At 38.1% G+C, this 22,921-nt stretch overlaps 1 protein-coding gene across 1 annotated transcript in view; it reads left to right on the top strand.

Moving 5' to 3' along the window:
• gpat2 (glycerol-3-phosphate acyltransferase 2, mitochondrial) overlaps window positions 1-22,921 on the top strand; it is a 208,386-nt gene that overhangs the window by 87,220 nt on the left and 98,245 nt on the right. Inside the window, exons 5-7 of the mRNA XM_028798187.2 lie at window positions 3,812-3,928; window positions 4,023-4,122; window positions 9,674-9,810. Of these exons, the coding sequence (XP_028654020.1) occupies window positions 3,812-3,928; window positions 4,023-4,122; window positions 9,674-9,810 (354 nt within the window). The remainder of the gene's footprint in view (window positions 1-3,811; window positions 3,929-4,022; window positions 4,123-9,673; window positions 9,811-22,921) is intronic.

Here is a 22,921-nt window from a genome sequence, read left to right as displayed (position 1 = left end):
AAATGTGTTGGTATGCTGAAGCATTAAGATTGCCCTTCACCTGATGTAAGGGGCCTAGCCCAAACTCTGAAAAACAGCCCTACATCATTATCCCTTCCCCACCAAACTTCACAGTTGGCGCAATGCAGTCAAGCAGGCAACGTTTGGGTGGCATCCACCAAACCCAGACTCACCCCTCCTCACCCATCTGACTGCCAAACATAGAACTGTGATTCATCACTCAATAGAAAATGTTTCCACTGCTCCCCAATCCAGTGGCAGTGTGCTTTACACCAGTCCATCTCATGCTTGGCATTTTACTTGGTGATATGAGGCTTACATGTAAGCTGTTCGGCCATGGAAACCCATTCCATGAAGCTCCAGCCGCAAATTTAGTACCAGTGGAATTTTGGAGCTCTTCAGCTATGGAGTCAGTAGAACATTAACTTTTACACAACATGCACCTTAGACTCAGCTCTGTGACTTTATGTGGTCTTCGGCTTTGTGGCTGAGATACTATTGTTCCTAAATGCTTCCACTGTAGAATGTATTGTATAGTATAAGGTTTAGCATTAAGGGAAATTTAACTGAGAAGAATGATAGTAAACTTATGACATGGTATCTAATAGTGTTTTGGGAATAGAGGCACTCAGGACAAAATTTACTAAATTCAATAGCAAAATTCAAACTTGCACCAGTACTGACCAAATAATTAATTTTCTGGCCTTTTGGGCCTAAGTAATGTAGAAAAAAGCCAAACAAAGTTATAATTGGGGAACAGCAGAGATAGTGTCTTATGCAAAGAGTGAATGAGTGTGAGGTTTGTGAACTGGAAAGTCCAGATACAAACCCAAGACCCTAGCTGGTGGCACAAGATATTTAATATTACTAAAGAAGCTTGAGTACAACCTTTACAATTCAATTGTATCCCTGAAAAGGCGCAGTGGGTAGCATTAATGAAAGTAGTGACAATGTCTTTTAAAGGGATGATTGACACCTACTGTCTTCATGATAATGGTCTGTCTTTAGTAGAAAACAAAGGTGGGAACCTAGTATAGGCCATAGGTGGATATAAATCAGGGAAACTTTGTGGATGTGAACATGATCATGGTTGTCTATATGAGAACTGTATTTCCGGTCATCATTGTACATATGTCATTGGCAACCTTAAAAAAAAAAAAAAGACTCTACCTTTTGAATTAAATACTTGCACTGTCTGTGTCATTACCAGTGGTACTATTAAGGGAAAACAAAAATCACACATCGGACTTCAATGAACAAATATTCAAGTGGAAAATCTTTACTGAATAATACAAAATGATGCAACAATGGTCAATGGAATACAAAATCACCAACCCATTGAGGGCTAGATTCAGCATCACGCTGGAAAATGAAAGTCAAAAACTGAAATCACAGGCTGATCCATCACGGCAACTCATAATGTGACTCAGGTTTGAACCCCCATGAGCCTGTATGCATTCCTGGCAACGTCTGGGCATGCACTTGATGATATGGCGGATGGTGTCCTTTGGGGGCGGGGGAGGATCTCTTCCCAGACCTGTATCAGGGCATCAGTGAGCTCCTGGACAGTCTGTGGTGCCTCTTGGCAGCGTCAGATGCACCAATTCATAACATCCCAGAGCTTCTTAAATGGATTAAGGTCTGGGGAACGTGCTGGCCAGTCAATTGCATCAATGCCTTTATCCTCCAGGAAGTACTTGCACACTATGGCCGCACAAGGCCATGCATTGTTTTGCACCAGGAAGAGCCCTGGGCCCACTGTGCCAGCGTAAGGTCTGACAGTAGCTCTGAGAATCTGATATTGGTACCTAACAGCAGTCAGGGTACTGTGGTCTAGCACGTGGAGGTCTGTCGATCCTCCAAAGATATGCATCCCCAGACCATCACTGACCCAGTCATGCTGATTTTGCAGGATGCCCAAAGTTCGCCACTGCACCTCCATGGCACGGTATGTCTGTCACATGTGCTCAGTGTGAACCTGCTCTCATCTGTGAAGAGAATGGGGTGCCAATGGTAGAGCTGCCAATTGTAGTATTCTCTGACAAATGCCAGTTGAGCTGCAGTGATGTGCTGTGGGCACAGATCCCACTAGAGAATGTCAGGCCCTCATGCCACCCTCATGGAGTCTGTTTCTGACTGCTTGGTCAGAAACATGCACACCAGTAGCCACCTGGATGTCATTTTGTAGGGCTCTGGCAATGCACCTCCTGTTCCTCTTCACACAAATGAGCAGATGCCGGCCCTGTTACTGGGTTAATGCCTTTCTATGGTCCTGTCCAGCTATTCTTGTGTAATGGCCGTCTCGTGGTATCTGACTGCAGTTACCACCTAGTGCTACCAGTAGTGACAAGCACACTACCCGCTGAACCCGAAAACAATGTCACGGGGATCTGCTGGAGCCAATCCCAGTCAACACAGGGCACAAGGCAGGAACCAATCCCGGGCAGGGCGCCAACCCACCCACCGCAGGACACACACACCAAGCACACACTAGGGCCAATTTAGAATCGCCAGTCCACCTAACCTGCATGTCTTTGGACTGTGGTAAGAAACCGTGGCACCCGGAGGAAACCCACGAAGACACGGGGAGAACATGCAAACTCCACGCATGGAGGACCTGGGAAGCGAACCTGGGTCTCCTTACTGTGAGGCAGCAGCGCTACCACTGTGCGACACTGCTGCTCGACAAGCAAGCTACTGAAATGCAAAACTAGAGATCAGTCAGGATGGATAAGGAGAGAACAATTGTCCATGACCACCACCACCTGCAAAACCATTCACTTTTGGGGGGTTCTCTTGTTGCCTCTCCAGTGCACCTGTTGTCACTTTTATTTGGGCCGAAGCAGGTGAAGTTAATTCAGTCACTTGTGCTTCCTAAATAGAATGATTTGATATCCCTGAACCTTAATTGACGTGGTATTAGACTGTGATGATTAAGCATTCCCTTAATGTTTTTGATCAGTGTATTATTTTTTTTTCTTTTTTTTTTTTTTGCATAGAACCCAAGTAGTTGAGGAAAGCAACACTTTATAAATGTTTTTATAAAGCACTAAATTAAAGATTTACTGAGAACTGTTCAGTAATTTAATTCTGTTTCTTCATACTTGCAGAGTTTTAGGTTCGATTTAAGGCCCAGCTACTGTTAGTGCAAGTTTCTCATGTTTTAATTTTGTTGTTTTTGGACTTACTTCAGTACTCCATCTCCACCAACTTCTTCAAGATGTGCAGATAACCCTAATTTACCTTTCAGGAATGTATATGGATTTTATCTGTGACACTGTGGTTAGGAAGAAATAAAAAATATTAATTAAAAAAAAGAGGTTAAAATTGAAACATTTATAAAAGACTTATTTCTTATTTTAATTTTATTTTAATTTGTACTGCTAATTTCCAAATGGCATTGCCACTGATGTAATGGAAAATAAATGAATATTTGTGACTTGATGGAATGTTTTTAATTCATACACACTGGAAAAAGTGAATATTTCTGGTTTGGAAATTATAAGGATTTTGAGCAGTTTGGTAGTAGCACGAAATTACATATTGTTACAGCATTCTTTTAAATTAAAATTAAAAATCAGAAGCTATAATTTTCAATTAAATGTTTAATTCAGATGTCTTTTATTGGAGAGTATTGTTTCTGTTATTGTATTTTGTTGTGCACTTGGTTGCTAAATCACATATACTGTATATTAAATATGTGAGGCCAAACTTCATATTCGTTGTTTATATAGGAAAATGATTTACTTGCAAAAAGATGTATATTGAATATATTCAAATTTATCAATATACAATATTTGTTTTCTTTTAGAGTCAAGAATATACTTTGTCACCAGAAATATGAGACTGGCAACTTATGTGAGATGGAGGATGATTGCCTGAGGATCTTATTAAAGATTAAGACTTCAATTTCGACTTGTTTTGCTAAGTCCGTACTGATAATACTATACTAGCATCACTAGAGATTTGTTTTTAATTTGGTTTGTTTTAAAACAATTTTATATTTTGTTTTTATTTGTCAGATTTGGATTTTGGCTCTTTCAGAAGGTCATTGGAAGAGTGTTTATCAGTGTGCTTGTCAGCTTACACCAAGTGCAGATACTTAAAGAATTTAACAAGAAGGTAATTTATTTTAAGTTTGATAATTCCTATTTATGTCTGTCTTAAAATATATGGTCATTGTTTGGTTTAAATGAAATGCAGTCTGAATATTACAGAAAAATTTCAAAAATTTAATTACGGCTTAAATAAAGGCCATGCTAAAGCTTCTAAAGATATCTTGGATAATGGAAAGAGAAATGCACAGTCCTACTGTAACAGAAACAGTGCCCTACCCAAGCATCTTTGCAAGCCTTGCAAACAACCAGGAGCAAATTCCAGAAGATAGCCAGATGATATTGCATAATTTTAGACAAAAGTCATTTACATGTTATCCAGGCCACACCTGACACAGGCAACATCCACAGGATCTTCAAATGTATCATGATGCCCACACCAGATGAATTAAGCAAGACCTTCGACAACCTACCTTCAGGGAAGGCACCTGGCCTTCATAGGATCCCACCTGAGGTCATGAGATGCACCAACAGTCCTCTTCTGAACCACCTCCACTATCTTCTCTTCCAGTGTTAGGAAGAGGCAACACTACTTGAGGACATGCAAGACTTCAATATTGTCACATTTTATACTCTAGATACTCACAGAAAGAGTACATACAGAGTCAAAATGTGGCTTCTGGTCTGAGCATTCCACAGTTGACATGATCTTTTCCCTGCAGCAACTGCAGGAGAAGAGTAGAGAACACAGGGGTCCTTCTGTATCTCATCTTTATCGTTCTGACCAAGTCCTTTGACCTTGCTTGTGAAGATGAACTATTCAAAATACTCCTAAGATTCCCTGTAACAAGTAAGCTCCTCAGTCTGATCCAGTCCGTCCACACATATGAAGAGTGTTGTCCGTTCATCAATCAGAAGGTTGCCGGTTTGAATCCCCTAAATGGCAAAAGGGACTCTGCATTGTTGGGCCCTTGAGCAAGGCCCTTAACCTGCAATTGCTGAGCGCTTTGAGTAGTGAGAAAAGCGCTATATAAATGCAAAGAATTATTATTATCAATACCTTTAACATCTGCAGATGTGTGGAACAAAGCTTTATTCTTGTCCCCACCCTTTTTGGAATCTGTTTTGCTTTGATGCTGAATAGTTAAGCAAAATGACACCTTTTACTGGCTAACTAAAAAGATTACAATATGCAAGCTTTCGAGGCAGGCAGCTCAGGCCCCTTCTTCAAGCAAGGCTATGCTTGCTGGGACTGGCGCGACCCTGGATGGATAGAATAATTAAACATGTACTACGAAGATTTTTCAGTGTTCCTTTAAAGTTTTGATGAATCAGCGTTCTCAGCTTACAGATGGCTTTACATCTATTACAGAGCTGATTTTGTGGCGATTGGGTATTTGGAGAAAGAGAAGGAAGGACAGGAATTGGGGGTTAGTAAGTTTGAAAGAGACAGTACTGCTGCAATAAATAATTTCATCTAAGGTTGCACAGCAAGCATCTTGTGTGAGGCAGTCTCTGGACAGGGCGCCAGCTCGTCACTATCACTGCGCCACCGTGTTCCCATGTTTAATAACGTGCTCTAATTCCTATCATCATGAAAATTATATCAAGTATACATATTGGCATTTAAATTATTCAGAGATCTGTAATATCACGAATGTAATGGATTCTGTGTCCTGTAGGAGGAAGAGAGAGCCCGTTTAACAAGCACGTACTGATTCACACACACAGAGCACATAGAAAAACATATACAAAACAAAGCACTTACGGTGCTGCTTTAGTTACGATGGGACTTCAGAAACTAGTAAATTAAACGATTTTAAGATGAAGTTTATGATCTACTTTATTGACAAAATAAACTACGTGATTAAAGTGGAATTTAGGGTGCACATATGCCGAGATCAACAGATGCCTGTATAATTTATGTTGTTCATCATTTATCATTTAAGCATTTTATCATTCGTTATCATTTTACCGTTTTAGGTTTGTAATATATTGTTTAAATATGACGAGAAATTTTTTTCTGACTGCACACCAGCAATATAAAAAAAGTGATGCTGTGGTGTTGGCTACATTCTTGTTGTTGTAATGCTAAAGTACATATTCTTTAAAATGTTTATGCATTAATGGCTCCATATAAACATAATTTCAAATTTTTTAACAAGAAATTGCTAACTGCAGAAGGCTCAGTAACACAGTCTGTTGTGTTGCACTCTCAGAGTTCACGGCTTACTTAGGTTTTTGGCTTTAAGACATTGTGTATAATTATCATGTGTTTGCTCTTTCTGTGTTCATATGGATTTCCTCCCAGTGTCGGAGCACAAGCATCTCTAAATTGTTCAGCTGGAAGTCAATTTGAACAAGAGGTTTTCTACAGTTGCCTGTGTAGGAGCATGGGGTCTGTTAAGGTTTGATGCTCACTGTGTTGTATGATCCAGAGGGGGATAATGCAGGTACACCAACATGAACTGTGACAGGACCAATCCTCCTTCCATTGTGGCATACTATTCTTCATGGGAAGAATTTAATCAAGAAGACAAAAATAAATTGTCATTAACAGTTTAGCCGTAGATTCACTGAGAGCAGTTTCCTATTGTTGTGCCATCTTTAAAGTTTGCTTCAGGTGGAAACCAAAGAAAATGGCTCCAGCCTCCTACCTCACGGTTATTTGTATTTATTAGAAGAGTTGACTGCCCTAACATGGTTGTAAGAGCCATTTTCCTTGTTCTATAAGATTCATGAATATTTCTTAGACGACAATGCATAAATAATGGGAAGTTCCTATAATCCCCGTAAATAGATTCGCAGTGGTATATTCTTACCATTTCTAACAGCTTGGAGTAAACATTATTATTCAGTCAGATAGTGATAGCCTTGCCTTGTATAAGGTGTAGAGGCATACGGTTTTTAACCGTGATCGCACGTCACCGTGCCTGGGCACTTGCACTGTGCCAACCGGCTTACGAGCCTTTTGATTTTGAAGCAAAAATGTATTTGACAGCACTTAATTTATGTGTTGTGCCTTACGTAAAGCGTACAGAAGAAGAAGCTAAGAACCTTTAAGTAGAGAAGAAGAAATGACCGCACGTAACAGTGCTCGATGGCCTATGGGCTCTTTGAATGTGAGAAATAACAAGTAAAGAAAACTTAAGTACCGCACCGTACGCCAAGGCGTACAGAAGAAGAAATTAAGAACCTTTAAGTATAGAAATAACTAAAGTCTTTCAAGAAAAGCTAAGTTTAAAGAAGATGCTTTTTTCCTTTTTTTTTGCCTTTTATTCTACGTGTGTAACTATTTTTTCTTTTATTCTTGTGAGGACTATTTGCTTTTACCTTTCACTAAATACCTTTAAAACGAACTCTTGGACTCTGAGAATTCTTTTGACACGCGTCTTACCCATGCCTGATGACACCTTGTATATTTCAGCAGCTACAATGGTGGTTTGTGAAGTAAAGCAACAGACCCAGTTCTGAATCATCTAATAATCATGCAAATTGTATTATATTCTGAAAATCCTAAAGTTCAAATGGCATTTAGAAAGTAAAAGAATAAACGAGGCTAGTGTGTTGTGATAGACTTGACTGTGATACAGTATGTGTCATAAAGAAATTACCCTTAATATTAATGCCCATACACCAGTACACTAACAGCGTTAGCAGTTGTTGATTATTAATATAATAGAATTATTCTGTTTATGCTTGAAATTCTATACATTTTTCTGTATTAGAAAGGGTGGAGCAGGCTCTTTTTCTTAAGGTATTAACTTCCTTTTAATGTGGGCAGGTAGATTCTTCACATCTTCTACAACTCTGTAATGGCCAGTGTAACGTTCTGTGCTGTGGTGTGCTGGGCTGGTAGTATCACTTCAAGAGAGGCACACCAAATCAACAAGCTAATTGAAAAGGCTGGTTCAATTATAGGGAACACTCTGGACCTCCCAGATGTAGTATCAAATGAAAGAAAGAAAAAAAATCCATTCCATTATGAGCAATGCTAAATATCCTCACTCAGACACTGAGTACTTTCAGCCAACGAATTATTTAGCAGAAGTGTGTCAAGAAACACTACTGGACTCATTTATACCAACAGCATTATACCTGTAGTAATGCTTCATTGTGACTGTGAATGCCAAGTCAGACGTTTTCATTTTTAGTCATTCTGGTGTGTGTGTTCAGACCATAGTGTGTGTGTACATTTATTATGTATTTAAAGAGCTTCAGTAGAAAGCCAAATTTCCTCCATAGTATTTCACAGATATTCAAAAAATACAATATAAGCAAAGACATGTGAATATGTAACACTGGACAGAAATTAGTACCACACCTTTAACCTTCATATAAAAGAACATAAACAGCAAAATTCTGCCTTAGCACAACTAAACAGGAGTAAAATGCAAAGTGCTTGTGAATAAAAAATAGAATACCACAGTTTACATTAGAGTGCCTTCATTAGGAATTGGACAGAGGGGTTAAACTGAGAGAAAAGGAAAAAAGTATCGGTGTCAGTCGAGCACCTTCCTGATCAGAGATGTTATAATTTGCCCTTTGAAATGCGCTTCATGTTGTAAGCAAAGACCATTATCTTTATGGTTTAGATTATTGTTTGTGTGACACACTTACATTTTATTAGCTCAAAGTTCTCTTCCCGTTAAAACATATAGTAAAATAAAAATACAATAGTGTATTTATTATGCATATCAGTGATTGCATTTTGGCTGTATTTGTAACATGGAACAGTGATTTATTACAATTATTTTTTTATTTATTTATTTTTTGCATTATAAAACTGCAGCAATTTTGTGTCCTTAATTTTGTATGAGCTGGTGAAGGCACATATTTGATTGTGAATAATGTGAACCTTAAACAAAAATAAAAATTCCTGACAGATATAGTACAAATTTGAACCACACTGAGCATAGAGTTGGCAAAATTGCATTATTACCTGCATAATTTCCACCTGGCAACAGAACTTCTGTTATGAATGCATTTTATATTGGCATTTTTTCCCTGGCTGTCACAATGTCCTTTGTTTGTTCTGTGTCTTGATTGTATTGAAGGAATTAAGTGTGTAATAGGACATAGTTAATATATTACTTATCTAAATACCCAGTAATAGAATTGAAAGTATATTGCATGTGGGTTTTTTTTTTTTTTTTGGAGTATGCTTATTTGCTTGAAAAACGTATTATAAACTCATTAAATGTAGCTGCTGACAAGTGAATAACCTCTTCTTTGTTGACAGATTTTCTTTTTAGTATTTTATTCGGGTGTAGAATGCAACTGGCAGAAGTATATTTTGGAAATGATTAATCATATGCAGATTGGAAGTGTTTGTAAAGAGTGACGTGTTTTAATGTGTATTTTACATTTGACCTCTTCACTTTCAGCTAATTAAGTTTTCTTTATAGAAATTTATGCAATGCTCTTTATAACAGCAGCTTGTCAGTATTTGTAGAAAAAAATAAAATAAAAACAGTGCTAAAGACATTTCTGTTGTCTTAGATGTTAATTTGTTAATACTGCTCTAGTATTTTGCATATTATTGCTTTTTTTAAACTGATTTTCTGCTTTTTAATGGAGTTACAATTGTAATCATATTTAATTCTTGCTTTTCACAGCATAAAGTTCCTATCATCTTTGTGTCGGCGCACAAATCAGCTATTGATTACATACTAGTGCCATTGGTCCTTTTTTGTGTTAATCTGCAGGTCCCCTACACTATCTGTGGGGCTGACTTAAAGTCTGTCTGGTTCAGGTAATTGTTTTATTTACTTTGTCATTAACCACTTTTTATACTTTGTACTGAAAAATGTTATACATAAGTCAAAATAATGTTTCACCTTGTCAGTTAGTTCACTGTTGGTCAGCTGTATGTTCTCTCTCTCTCTCTCTCTCTCTCTCTCTAGATATTTATCAGAACAAGAATTTTTTTCTTAAGGTGTGGTTTCTTTTAGCATAAACTAAAAATGAAATGCATACTTCCCCCTTATTTACTGGATTTTTATAAGGTAGCACAGTTCCATTAACAGAGCAACATTTATAAATTCATGAACTGTAGGATTATAAAACCTAATAAAAACTACTGCGTGTAAAATGGAAGTGTCAGAGTGATAATTTGCGTTCAAAACATTAATGTGGACAAAAAGCAAAGGACCATTATCCACATTACATTCACTCATTGAATATTTAAAAAAGGCACCAAATGTTGCATTAATGTCACTCTGCCATCATTGACATGAAACCTGTGATACAAACAGTAGCAATTCGCTATTGGTGTAGTGCTATTGGATTATGCTAAATATCTGTATAGAAAAGTTACTGATTATTTGGTGATTAGTCACAGTAACATTTATTGCCTTGAGGTTTTCATTTTTCACTACTTAAACAATAATTACAGTCATCTAATAATTGGTAAAATGTCCTTACCATATTATATAAAAACATAGTGTGAATATCCTGAACATGTGCATATGTTTTGCATAGTTTTTAAAATATGTTTCAATTACCAGTAATTTATCACATTAATTTTTAATACATATAACGCCAGGCCAGGTGCTGCAGTACTGATTTATAGATCATTACACATACAGCAGGTGTCATCAAATAGATTTGACTTGAGGCTATTTTCTCACAGAGTAAACACTCTTTGCGCCAGACCCCAATGTAACAAAGAAACCACTTTCCCCAACATACTCAAACTTAAACAAACACTCCTCTGATCACTTCTGGGCACTCATCTAGTCACCCAGTCATTTGCAGCATGCAAAGTCAGTTAAAACATGTTAAATTTATATCTACACAGGATTATAAATCAATCACTAATGGTGTACTAAATTCAGTCTGGTGGTGGTATCACTCCAAATGAGCAAACTCAATCATTGTAATTCATATTATATACTCAAATAAATCCACTGAATAGCCACAAGGTACCATTCAAAGTTCAGGTTTGTTATCAAAATGAGAAAAAATGTCTGTAAAAATTGTCTTAAGGTAAAAAGTCAGAGTATTGTCATTTCAATGGATAATGGCTTTATAATGCCATTATTTGGGAATTTTCTGTCAATGTCTGATCTGTAATATCAAAGTCACTGTCATAAAATAGTACATTGTGAGGTGAATCTTCAGAAGCATGACTTTTTCAGTTAATCTTTTCATTCAGTCTGTGGCCTGGAAAGGAAAGTTGATGTCTTAAAAATAAGGGATGATCACAGCAGAAAATTCTCCGCTGTTCACTAACTCAACAAGAATGAGCAACAAGTGCTTCACTAAAACCGGTGTATTAAAAGTGTGCATTTATAGCTATTTTGCCAAGGCTTTCTAGTGATGATATTGAATCTGTGAAATGGGTACATCTGTCAGATGCAACTACTGTACATTGTGTTCATGTTTTGGCAGAGAAAGTCAGGTGATTCAGTCAGGCTGGTCCTATATTCGCAGAATTTGAGAAATCAGCAGACAACACACATACCACAACTATGTTGACCTTCATTTGTGTCTAGGGTGGAATTTCTCCCCAGAATAGCTAAAAGTGGTTTAATTTCAGCAAATCTTTTATTAAGGTTGATATGATCATCATTAAATTAGATTACATAAATTTTATTAATCCCATGGTGAAATTCAGAATGGATTACTTTTTTTTTCCATCCATCCATCATCCAACCCGCTGTATCCTAACACAGGGTCATGGGGGGTCTGCTGGAGCCAAACCGAGCCAACAAAGGGCACAAGGCAGGAACAAACCCTGGGCAGGGCACAAGCCCACCACAGGGCGCACACACAAGCACACACTAGGGACAATTTAGGATCGCCAATTCACCTAACCTGCATGTCTTTGGACTGTGGGCAGAAACCAGAGCACCTGGAGGAAACCCACGCAGACACTGGGAGAACATGCAAACTCCATTTTACTATAATAATATGCAATCCATACTGTAATCTATTAAAACTGGCACAAAAAAGAATTTTGAAAAAGTCAAAGTAAATTAAGAGTTTTTTTACAAAATGGTGTTAGCATTGGATATCTCTGGTAAAGCATTCCATATGTTTGATGTATAACAGCAAAATGCCACGTTACCACTTGTTGCATACTGTACTGAGCTTTTGGAATAATGAAGCATTTTTGAGAGATCTAAGATAATGGCTGGGATGTTAAGGGGACAGACAATCCAAGATATGTTTAGAGGTTTATATTATTAAAGGCACTTTAAAATGAGTTCTAAAGGACACTAGTAAAATTTTCTTTTACTGGTTAAGATTCATACTTTTCAACTAACTGAATTTATCTTTCCTAGGTAATCCTGTAAGGAGTTCAATAAAGTAATCTAGATAGCTGAAAGCAAAAGCATTATTTAATTTTGTAAGCATCTTGAGATGTCCTAAGAGGTCTAACTAAGGTGCAATATTTCTTAAATTGAAAAGTGCTGTCTTACTAGTTTGGTTTATATGCAGTTTGAAGTTTAGATATGCATCCATATCATTTATTTATTTATATATATATATATATATATATATATATATATATATATATATATATATATACACACACACACACAGGTGCTGGTCATAAAATTAGAATATCATGACAAAGTTGATTTATTTCTGTAATTCCATTCAAAAAGTGAAATTTGTATATTTGATATTAGACTGATGTATTTCAAATGTTTATTTCTTTTAATGTTGATGATTATAACTGACAACTAATGAAAGTCCCAAATTCAGTATCTCGGAAAATTAGAATATTGTAAAAAGGTTCAATATTGAAGACACCTGGTGCCACACTCTAATCAGCTAATTAACTCAAAACACCTGCAAAAGCCTTTAAATGGTCTCTGTCTAGTTCTGTAGGCTACACAATCATGGGGAAGACTGCTGACTTGACAGTTGTCCAAAAGATGACCATTGACACCTTGCACAAGGAGGGCAAGACACAAAAGGTCATTGCTAAAGAGGCTGGCTGTTCACAGAGCTCTGTGTCCAAGCACATTAATAGAGAGGCGAAGGGAAGGACAAGATGTGGTAGAAAAAGGTGTACAAGCAATAGGGATAACCGCACCCTGGAGAGGATTGTGAAACAAAACCCATTCACAAAGAGTGGACTGCAGCTGGAGTCAGTGCTTCAAGAACCACCACGCACAGACGTATGCAAGACATGGGTTTCAGCTGTCGCATTCCTTGTGTCAAGCCACTCTTGAACAAGAGACAGCGTCAGAAGCGTCTCGCCTGCTGAGTGGTCCAAAGTTATGTTCTCTTATGAAAGTAAATTTTGCATTTCCTTTGGAAATCAAGGTCCCAGAGTCTGGAGGAAGAGAGGAGAGGCATAGAATCCATGTTGCGTGAGGTCCAGTGTAAAGTTTCCACAGTCAGTGATGGTTTGGGTGCCATATCATCTGCTGGTGTTGGTCCATTGTGTTTTCTGAGGTCCAAGGTCAACGCAGCCTTCTACCAGGAAGTTTTAGAGCACGTCATGCTTCCTGCTGCTGACGAACTTTATGGAGATGCAGATTTCATTTTCCAACAGGACGTGGCACCTGTACACAGTGCCAAAACTACCAGTACCTGGTTTAAGGACCATGGTATCCCTGTTCTTGATTGGCCAGCAAACTCGCCTGACCTTAACCCCATAGAAAATCTATGGGGTATTGTGAAGAGGAAGATGAAATACGCCAGACCCAACAATTCAGAAGAGCTGAAGGCCACTATCAGAGCAACATGGGCTCTCATAACACCTGAGCAGTGCCACAGACTGATCGACTCCATGCCACGCTGCATTGCTGCAGTAATCCAGGCCAAAGGAGCCCCAACTAAATATTGAGTGCTGTACATGCTCATACTTTTCATGTTCATACCTTTCAGTTGGCCAACAATTCTAAAAATCCTTTTTTTGCATTGGTCTTAATTGATATTCAAATTTTCCGAGATACTGAATTTGGGACTTTCAATAGTTGTCAGTTATAATCATCAACATTAAAAGAAATAAACATTTGAAATACATCAGTCTGTGTGTAATGAATGAATCTAATATACAAGATTCACTTTTTGAATGGAATTACTGAAATAAATCAACTTTGTCATGATATTCTAATTTTATGACCAGCATCTGTATATCTCTATTTTAATCCCTATACACTGCTGCTGGGGGGCTTGTTTTGTTTTGAATGTGCTCTGTCTCTAGGTATGTCAGAGGGCTGGGACTTTGTGAAGTGTGGTGTAGCCTCATGTAGGGCTGGGGGGCAGTGAAAGAGAGCAAGCTGGTTCTAATCTATCCTTTTAATCCTTACAATTGTAAGTGCCAACGTAACAATAGGCTTCATGGCAATAACTCCAGGAAAAATTGGAAATTAAGGTCAAAGCTATCTTGTTGTCATTTTGTAGTCTTAATTTGCATTATTACATAAAAGTTCAGAAACAATGCCTTCATGACCAATCAGTTAACTTTGTGAGCTGGAAAGTTAGTCTCAATGAAGAATTAAAGAGAAAGTATTCTCTCACCTAACAGGTCTAAACACTAAAATAGTATTTTAAAAAGAGAACCACCTATTAAACAAGGATCAGTTTCTGTTGCACAGAAATTGGACTGGTCAAATATTCCACTCCAGCTATACAAAGAAAACTAAAGGTGTGGGAATTCTTATACATAGAACAATTTCATTTGTAGTATCAGATGTAGTATCTAACCCAGCCACTGGGGATGCACAAACCAGTGTGTTTCTTCGTTCTGGTCCCAAGCCCAGATAAATGGGGAGGGTTATGTCAGGAAGGGCATCCGGTGTAAAATTTTGCCAAATCAATATGCGGACAACAATACAAACTTCCATACCAGCTCAGTCGAGCCCCGGGTTAACAACGACCGCCACCAGTACTGTTAGCCAACAGGGTGCTGGCGGAAATTTGGCTACTGTTGGCTGAAGGAGGACATGTGTCCGGAGGCAGGAGGAGAGGAGGAAAGTAAAGAGTGAAACTGATGTTAGGAACTTTGAATGCTGGCAGTATGACTGGTAAGGGGAGACAGCAGATTTGATGGAGAGAAGGAAGATTGATATATTGTGCGTGCAAGAGACTAAATGGAAGGGGAGTAAGGCCTAGTCGATTGGAGGTGGATTCAAATTGTTCTATCATGGTGTGTATGGGAGGAGAAATGAGGTAGGAGTCATTCTGAAGGAACAGTATGTCAAGAGTGTTTTGGAGGTGAAGAGTGTGTCAGGCAGAGTAATGATTATGAAGCTGGAAATTGGAGGTGTGACGATGAATGTTGTTAGTGTATATGCACCGCAAGTTGGGTGTGCAATGGGTGAGAAAGATTTTTGGAGTCAGTTGGATGAAGTGATGAACAGTGTACTCAAGGGACAGAAAGTGGTGATTGGAGCGGATTTCAGTGGGCATGTTGGTGAAGGGAATAGAGGAGGTGATGGGTAGGTATGGTGTCAAGGAGAGGAATGAAGAAGGTCAGAGGATAGTGGATTTTGCCAAAAGGATGGACATGGCTGTGATGAATACGTATTTTAAGAAGAGGAAGGAACATAGGGTTACGTACAAGAGTGGAGGAAGATGCACACAGGTAGATTACATCCTATGCAGAAGAGTGGATCTGAAGGAGACTGAAGACTGCAAAGTGGTGGCAGGGGAAAATGTAGTTAAGCAGCATATGATGGTGATCTGTAGGATGACGTTGGAGATCAAGAAGAGGAAGAAAGTGAGGGCAGAGCCAAGGATCAAATGGTGGAAGTTGAAAAAGGAAGACTAAAAAGCCCTAAGCAATTCTCCTTTGGCTAAGCTCTCCTTCTCAGGGGTTGGGTTTGATTTGTCTTCAATTTTCACTGCTACACCGCTAAACACAGATTTGTTGCACTAGGGCTCTTTTTCACTGCTACACCACCAAATAGTGGGCGGTAGCATAGGTATGCCGCGCGGTGAAAATGGACAGAGAGCTGAAAAAAGGCAGTCACGTCCGTCGCCTGGAGATGCTTTAGTTTTAAAAGGTCAAATGTTTTTAATACTGTTTCTATACTACTGGATAATACTGCAAGCCAAGTTGTACTTGTTTTATTTGTTTTTAATACAGTGTAATGTACCTGGGTACTGTGTAATAGTGTGACGACATTTTGACTTCATTCTCGACATTTCCACTTTAATCTTGACGCTTATGACGAGAATAAAGCCGACATGTTGACTTTAGTTTACGATGTTCTATTTTAATGACAAATTACGAGAATAAACTTCATCATACAATGAATATTTAATTTACTAGATTTTCTCAAACCCCGTCATAAGTTATATAGCACATTAAATGCTTTGTGTTAAGTGATTCGTTCAGAGATGGTCGCAACTCTGAATGGATGGCATAATTAAACATGTTTAACAAAGATATTTTTAAAGTTCTGAACACTCCGTGGGCTAAGTTTATAACTAGTTTTAATTTCACAAAGACGTTTATCGTTTGGTTATGTGGTGAAAGAAAAAGGAAGGATGGGAACTGGGGTTTTGGTAGCCCACGTCAGATAGAGACAGCATGCATGCAATAAAGATAGCCCGCTCAGAAGAACATGCATTGAATTCTGTGTTCGTGTCTCCGACCAGCAGATCACAAACCCAACATTTACACAATATTTAAGTTAAACCTGTGCGATAGCTATTCATACATTCAGTTTTTTGGAGCCTCGTCACACCTGCCATAAAGTTCTCTACACTGAACATACACCTGGGGACCCCTTACTGCGAGGGAGCAGCACTACCGTGCATGTGTAATACCTGCTTTAACACTAGAATTACCAGAGCCTACGAAAAAACTCGTATATCCGGCCCACCTTAAATCGCTTCTTAAAACCTTTCTCACCTCTCCGCCAGCGTCTTTTGTCATCTAAATGTACTGAAAAAGACAAGCTGCCAGCAGCCGGCTATTCCATCCCCCCAACGACTTAGAACGTAAACAGGCTTTTCCCAGCTCTTGCCTTGATTGATTATCTGAGAGTGAAGTGGAGTTTTAGAGTAGAAATAATAGATTGTTATTTGAAACACACGCATTTCATGTGTTGCATTTTTACAGTAATCTGTGTAACCACATTGTTAAAACAGAAACGTGTTATATATTCTAGTAGCAATTGACAAAATGTAGGCATAAACTATATAATGTATGAAGCCTGAAGTCCAAATATCAAAGAAACACTTTCACAAAAGGTACAAAAAAAAGCCACCGCCAAAAAAACCCGCCTTAGTGTGAGACATTGATATGAATTAACTACCACTGCTTCCGTGGCGTAACAGTATCAGTCGCTGACTGGGAATCAGAAGGTCATGAGTTCGATCCTGCACAACTCCCATTTGAGAAGTGTTCTTATTTTCACTATTTTTGAATAAAAAGATACATTTGATTTCAGTCTGTAACAGCTGGTGTAATTTATGATATTTGTAAAGGTTAGCTTTATTTTTTTTAAATTCACTTTTCATTGTCTCAGTCGCGTTCAGGATCCATCCCTACCACCCCCCACCTGACACTGCGGTTTTTACATAAAGACGCGCTATAGTTCTGCAGTGTATCACGATACATACGACCGCGTGTTTTTTCCCCCAGTATTGCCAGTCCCCACGTGTTGCTGTATGCTGTTTCTTTTGTACTCCAGGACATGCAGAGGAAAGCATAGTAAAGAGCAGTAACTTCAGCGCTATATGCAATCATCAGACACTCCCCATCTGATACTACTGTTTTCACATAAAGATGCGCTAAAGCTCTGCAGTGTACTTGTGACTGCATTGTCGTACCAATGCTTGCGAACTGAAGTGTCTGCATGCACTTTTCGTGGCATTATACGTGTATTTTTTGAGCATGCCCATGTAGCTCAAACACAGGAACATATGTTGATGTAAAAGTATAACAAAACAAGTGCACTTTTATTCAAGACTATAACCGAAGAAAAAAGAAAGCAAGTTACAGTAGGCGGTTGATATGACAGCTTGCGTGGTGGAATGCTAAGAACTGCTGATTTCCGTTCTGTGCTATATAACTTAACATTTGAATCTGATGATTGCATATAGCGCTGTCTTGTTTAGTGTGCGCAAGAACATGCAGGTGGCCAGTTGCTGAGTGCTACAACGCACATTTTAAAAAAAGAAAGCGACAAATATATGTGACGTTTTGAAGAAATCATTTTATGACGCGAATAGTACCAATCAGAAAACATCGTCGAAGTAATGCAATATTATTTGAAAACGAACAGCGTCAGGTTGGGTGTGAAGTTATACTGGCGCTGTTTGAGTCAGATCAGAAGCTGAATAAGCTGAAAAAGCTCCTGTTCTGACTCTAAGTAAAAAAGCATGAATTAATCAACAGAAATAACCGCGATTGACATTTTAAAGTTAACGATTTACAGTGCATACCAATTTATAAATTCAATGTCCGTTTGAGGAAAAAAAAAACACTTTCTTCAAAGCTGGGAATTGAACTCGCATCTCTGTGGCACAGTAAGGCAGTGGTGCTCCAAGTTAGCAAACCGTCCTTATAACTTATTTTTTTCAAGATCCACAACACACAGACAGACAGAGCACTGCGTAATACAGAGACAGACAGGCAGAGATATACAAACAAACAGGGAAGGCACATGTACTGAAAGAAAAAGCACTGAATAAGCTCACCCGTTCTAACATCACCCCTCCCCTGATCTGGCTCTCTAAGTAACACCGCAAGTACAGACGCAAACCAAGTGTAATCAAGAGTACTGGTTCGATCCCCACTCACTCCTATATTTGCCGTTTTCAGTAGTAAGCTGCTCTTTTTGTTAATATTATACAGTACACACATGCATTTGATTTGTGTCTGTACTTGCGCTGTTACTTAGAGAGTCAGATCGGGGGGAGGGGTGATGTTAGAGCGGGTGAGCTTATTCAGTGCTTTTTCTTTCAGTACATGTGCCTTCCCTGTTTGTTTGTATATCTCTGCCTGTCTGTCTCTGTATTACGCAGTGCTCTGTCTGTCTGTGTGTTATGGATCTTGAAAAAAATAAGTTATAAGGACAGTTGTTCATGTTAATTGCAGTCTCAATTATTAAAAAAATATTTTAAAAGGAGCATCCCACATGAAAATATAACTATCTCATTAACTGACAGTGCATACCAATTTACAAATTTTATGTCCGTTTGAGGTTAAAAACAAAAAAAAGAAGTAACACTTCATCCCCAGCGGGGAATTGAACTCATGTTTGTGAGGCAGAGAAAAGCTACTCGGTCTGAGAAGCAAATCTTAGCGCGCTACGCCACGGAAACTGTTATATGGTGTGTGAAGCTTTTGTGGAAGTGTTTATTTGATCTTAGGAACTCGGGCTTTACACATTCTACATTTTATAACATTTATTACTAAAATATGAAAAAGTTTCTGTTTTAGCAATGTGTTTACACAGATTACTGTAGAAACGGAGCACGCATGAAATGCATGTATTCCAAATAGCGATCTATTATTTCTATTCTAAAACTCCAGCAGTTCAGTCAAGCCATGAGCTGGGAAAACTTAGTGAACGTTCTGCGACGGTGGGGGATGGAATAGCCGGCTGCTCGCTGCTCCTCTTAATCTGCACATTTAGAAGACAAAAGAGAGGTGAGAACAGTTTTAAGGTGGGCCGGATCTACGAGTTTTTTCGTAGACTCTGGTAATTCTAGTGTTAATGCATTTCATCATGAAAATGATATCAAGTATTTATCTTAGCATTCTAAATTTTCAGAAAGCAGGAATATCATGAAGTGAATGGATTCTGTATGGTGATCGCTGTCTTCTCTTAGTGCGGAGGAAGTCAGTTTAAGAAGCGTAGTGATTAACCACTGGGTCGGGGAACGTAAAACAAAGCATTTAATGTGCTGCATTAATTTATGACGGGGTAAATTAAGCAATTGATTAAACATTGATTTTAGGAAGAAGTTTAGTTTACGACATTCTACTTTAATTATGAAGTAAACTATGAGAATAAATTGGAAATGTCGACTTTAATCTCAAGATAAACAGCGAGAATAAAGTGGAAATGTCGACTTTGTTCTTGACATATAGTTTTGTTTTTTTCTTCCCAGTATAGCTTAGCTTGAAGCAAGGTCCATATTAATGCAGTTTGCCTAAATGATGGTTCAGCTGGTAAAGATGTCATCACCCAAGTTGCACTTGTTGTATTTTATTTTAATTTGGTGAATACTGTGTAATGCACCTGGGCTTGAAGTCTTGAAGTAATAGTGCAACTATCAGTAATAATACTATTATTTATTTTATTGTTATTATTTATTAATTTAAATATTATGCAGTTTAATGATGATAAAGTTGTTTAAAAAGTCACTTTAACGTGTCAGTGGACAGAGATTGTTAACATTAACAGAAAGTGTAGTTGGTTTACAAAAAATATTTACTATTCCTTTTCTAAGACATATTCGGTGCAATACAATTTTTGACAAGCACTTCTGGATATTTTACTAAGTCTAAATGCTTCTTTGTATGGTTGAAAATATGTTGTCAAAATTAGTTTGTTTTTGCAAAATTTGTTCAATAAAAAGGTTCTATATTTTGACTGCATCTGTCATGCAATGTGATACCTTCTCCATTAGTGCCACCCCCTTGAAAACTATCACTTTATGGGGCAATGCAAAACTGTATTAATACTTGTGTGCACATTAAAATGTTTTTTTTGTACAATGTACAATACTCTTGACAGTGGAATAGGTTATTCTTAGCCAGTAATTGCAGTGGAAAATGTGGTTAACATCCACTCGTGCATGGGGAAAAAAAATACCGTCGAATACCGTGAAACCGGGATAATTTAGAAAAATACCGTGATATAGAATTTTGGTCATACCGCCCACCCCTAGAAGATCTACACGATGGTATTGAGACCAGCTATGTTATATGGGTTGGAGACGGTGGCACTGACCAGAAAGCAGGAGACAGAGCTGGAGGTACCAGAGTTAAAGATGCTAAGATTTGCACTGGGTGTGACGAGAATGGATAGGATTAGAAATGAGTACATTAGAGGGTCAGCTCAAGTTAGACAGTTGGGAGACAAAGTCAGAGAGGCGAGATTGCTTTGGTTTGGACATGTGCAGAGGAGAGATGCAGGGTATATTGGGAGAAGGATGCTAAGGATAGAGCTGCCAGGCAAGAGAAAAAGAGGAAGGCCTAAGAGAAGGTTTGTGGAAGTGGTGAGAGAAGACATGCAGGTGATGGTTGTAACAGAACAAGATGCAGGGGACAAAGATATGGAAGAAGATGATCCGCTGTGGCAACCCCTAACGGGAGCAGCCGAAAGAAGAAGAAGAAGATGTAGTATCTGATTCTGAAGGGTGATATGCGACTGTCAAGGGTAATTTATTTAACTGTAAAAGTGATTTTGATAAATATCTGTGTATCCAGTGTGCATGATAGGGACTTCTTCCAAAATGTATTTGCATCCATACCTAATGTGAACACTCATAAAATTATAATGGCTGATGACTTTAATTGTGTTTTAAATCCAGACCTGGATAGGTCTCTTGCCACAGTGGCGATGACATCTAATATTGCAAAAACGATTGCACAGTTTGTAATTGATCATAACTTATCAGACCCCTGGAGTTCTCTAAACCCCAATTCAAGAGCATATTCCTTCTCACCAGTACATCACTGTTACTCAAGATTTGATTATTTCTTTATAGATAACCATTTCTTGCTCACAATTAAATCTTGCATGTTCAATGCTATTGTGATCTCCGACCACGTCCCTTTGATCATGGAGTCCAAATCATTATGCCCCACATACTCATCTCGCAGGTGGCGTCTCAATACACTTTTTTCTTTTTCTTTCTTTTTTTTTTTTAATTTTATTGATTTTATTGTAATCATTCCATACAAATAGATCAATTTTTACAAAAATAGGTTTGTAAATATATCAACCCCCACCCCTGAGAAAAAGATCATGGCCAACAGAGTAAAACTCAAAGCTAGTAAAAATAAGTAAATTGAAGAGTTTAATAAGCAGATAACAATAAATGGAGAAGAAAAAGAAATGGGAAGAGAATCTGCTTACTTAGTGCTTTAAGAGCTTAATCTAAAATGTTATTGATTAGATCCTGCCAGGTTTTGAAAACGTTCTGTACAGATCCTCTAAGTGAGAATTTGATTTTTTCCAGTTTCAAATAGTATAAAATATCAGTTACAAACTGACTTAAAAGAGGAGAGTTAGGATTCTTCCAGTTGAGCAAGATAAGTCTACATGCCAATAATGTAGTAAAGGCAGTTACAGGTTTTTTTTGTCCTTCTCCACTTTAAGCTCACCTGGAAGTACACCAAACACAGCTGTTAATGGGTTAGGAGGGAGACACGAATTCTTTCTGAAAAGCATTTAATGATTTTGGTCCAGAATGATGTTAATTTGGCGCAGGCCCAAAACATGTGGCCCAGTGAGGCCTGAACTTGATTGCAGTGTTTGCAGGATGGATCTTGCCCTGGAAACATTTTGGACAATTTTAAACAAGAGAGATGCACTCGATATATAATTTTGAGTTGAATAATTCTATGCTTTGTGCATATGGAGCTTGAGTGAATTCTCTGCATTGCTACCTTACACTCCTTTTCTGATATGTTGATTGAGATATCCTTTTCCCACTGTCCTCTTGGATCTTTGTAAGGGAGGGACTGTAAAATGGTTTTATATATTGCAGAAATGCTGTCTGAGTCCTTGAAACTGAGCAATAATTTTTCCAGCAAAGAGGAAAATGGGAGATGAGGAAAATCGGGCAGGTTCTGTTTAGCAAAGTTTCTAATTTGAAGATAGGGAAAGAAATGTGCTACTGGAAAGTTACATTTGGAATGTAATTGTTCGTAGGATGCAAAGACGTCTATGTACACATCTCTAAGTGATTTAATCCCAAATATT

The sequence above is a fragment of the Erpetoichthys calabaricus genome, chromosome 1 (assembly GCF_900747795.2).
Source record: "Erpetoichthys calabaricus chromosome 1, fErpCal1.3, whole genome shotgun sequence".
Taxonomy (NCBI): Eukaryota; Metazoa; Chordata; class Cladistia; order Polypteriformes; family Polypteridae; genus Erpetoichthys; species Erpetoichthys calabaricus.
This window is presented reverse-complemented; position numbering and strand designations above follow the sequence as displayed.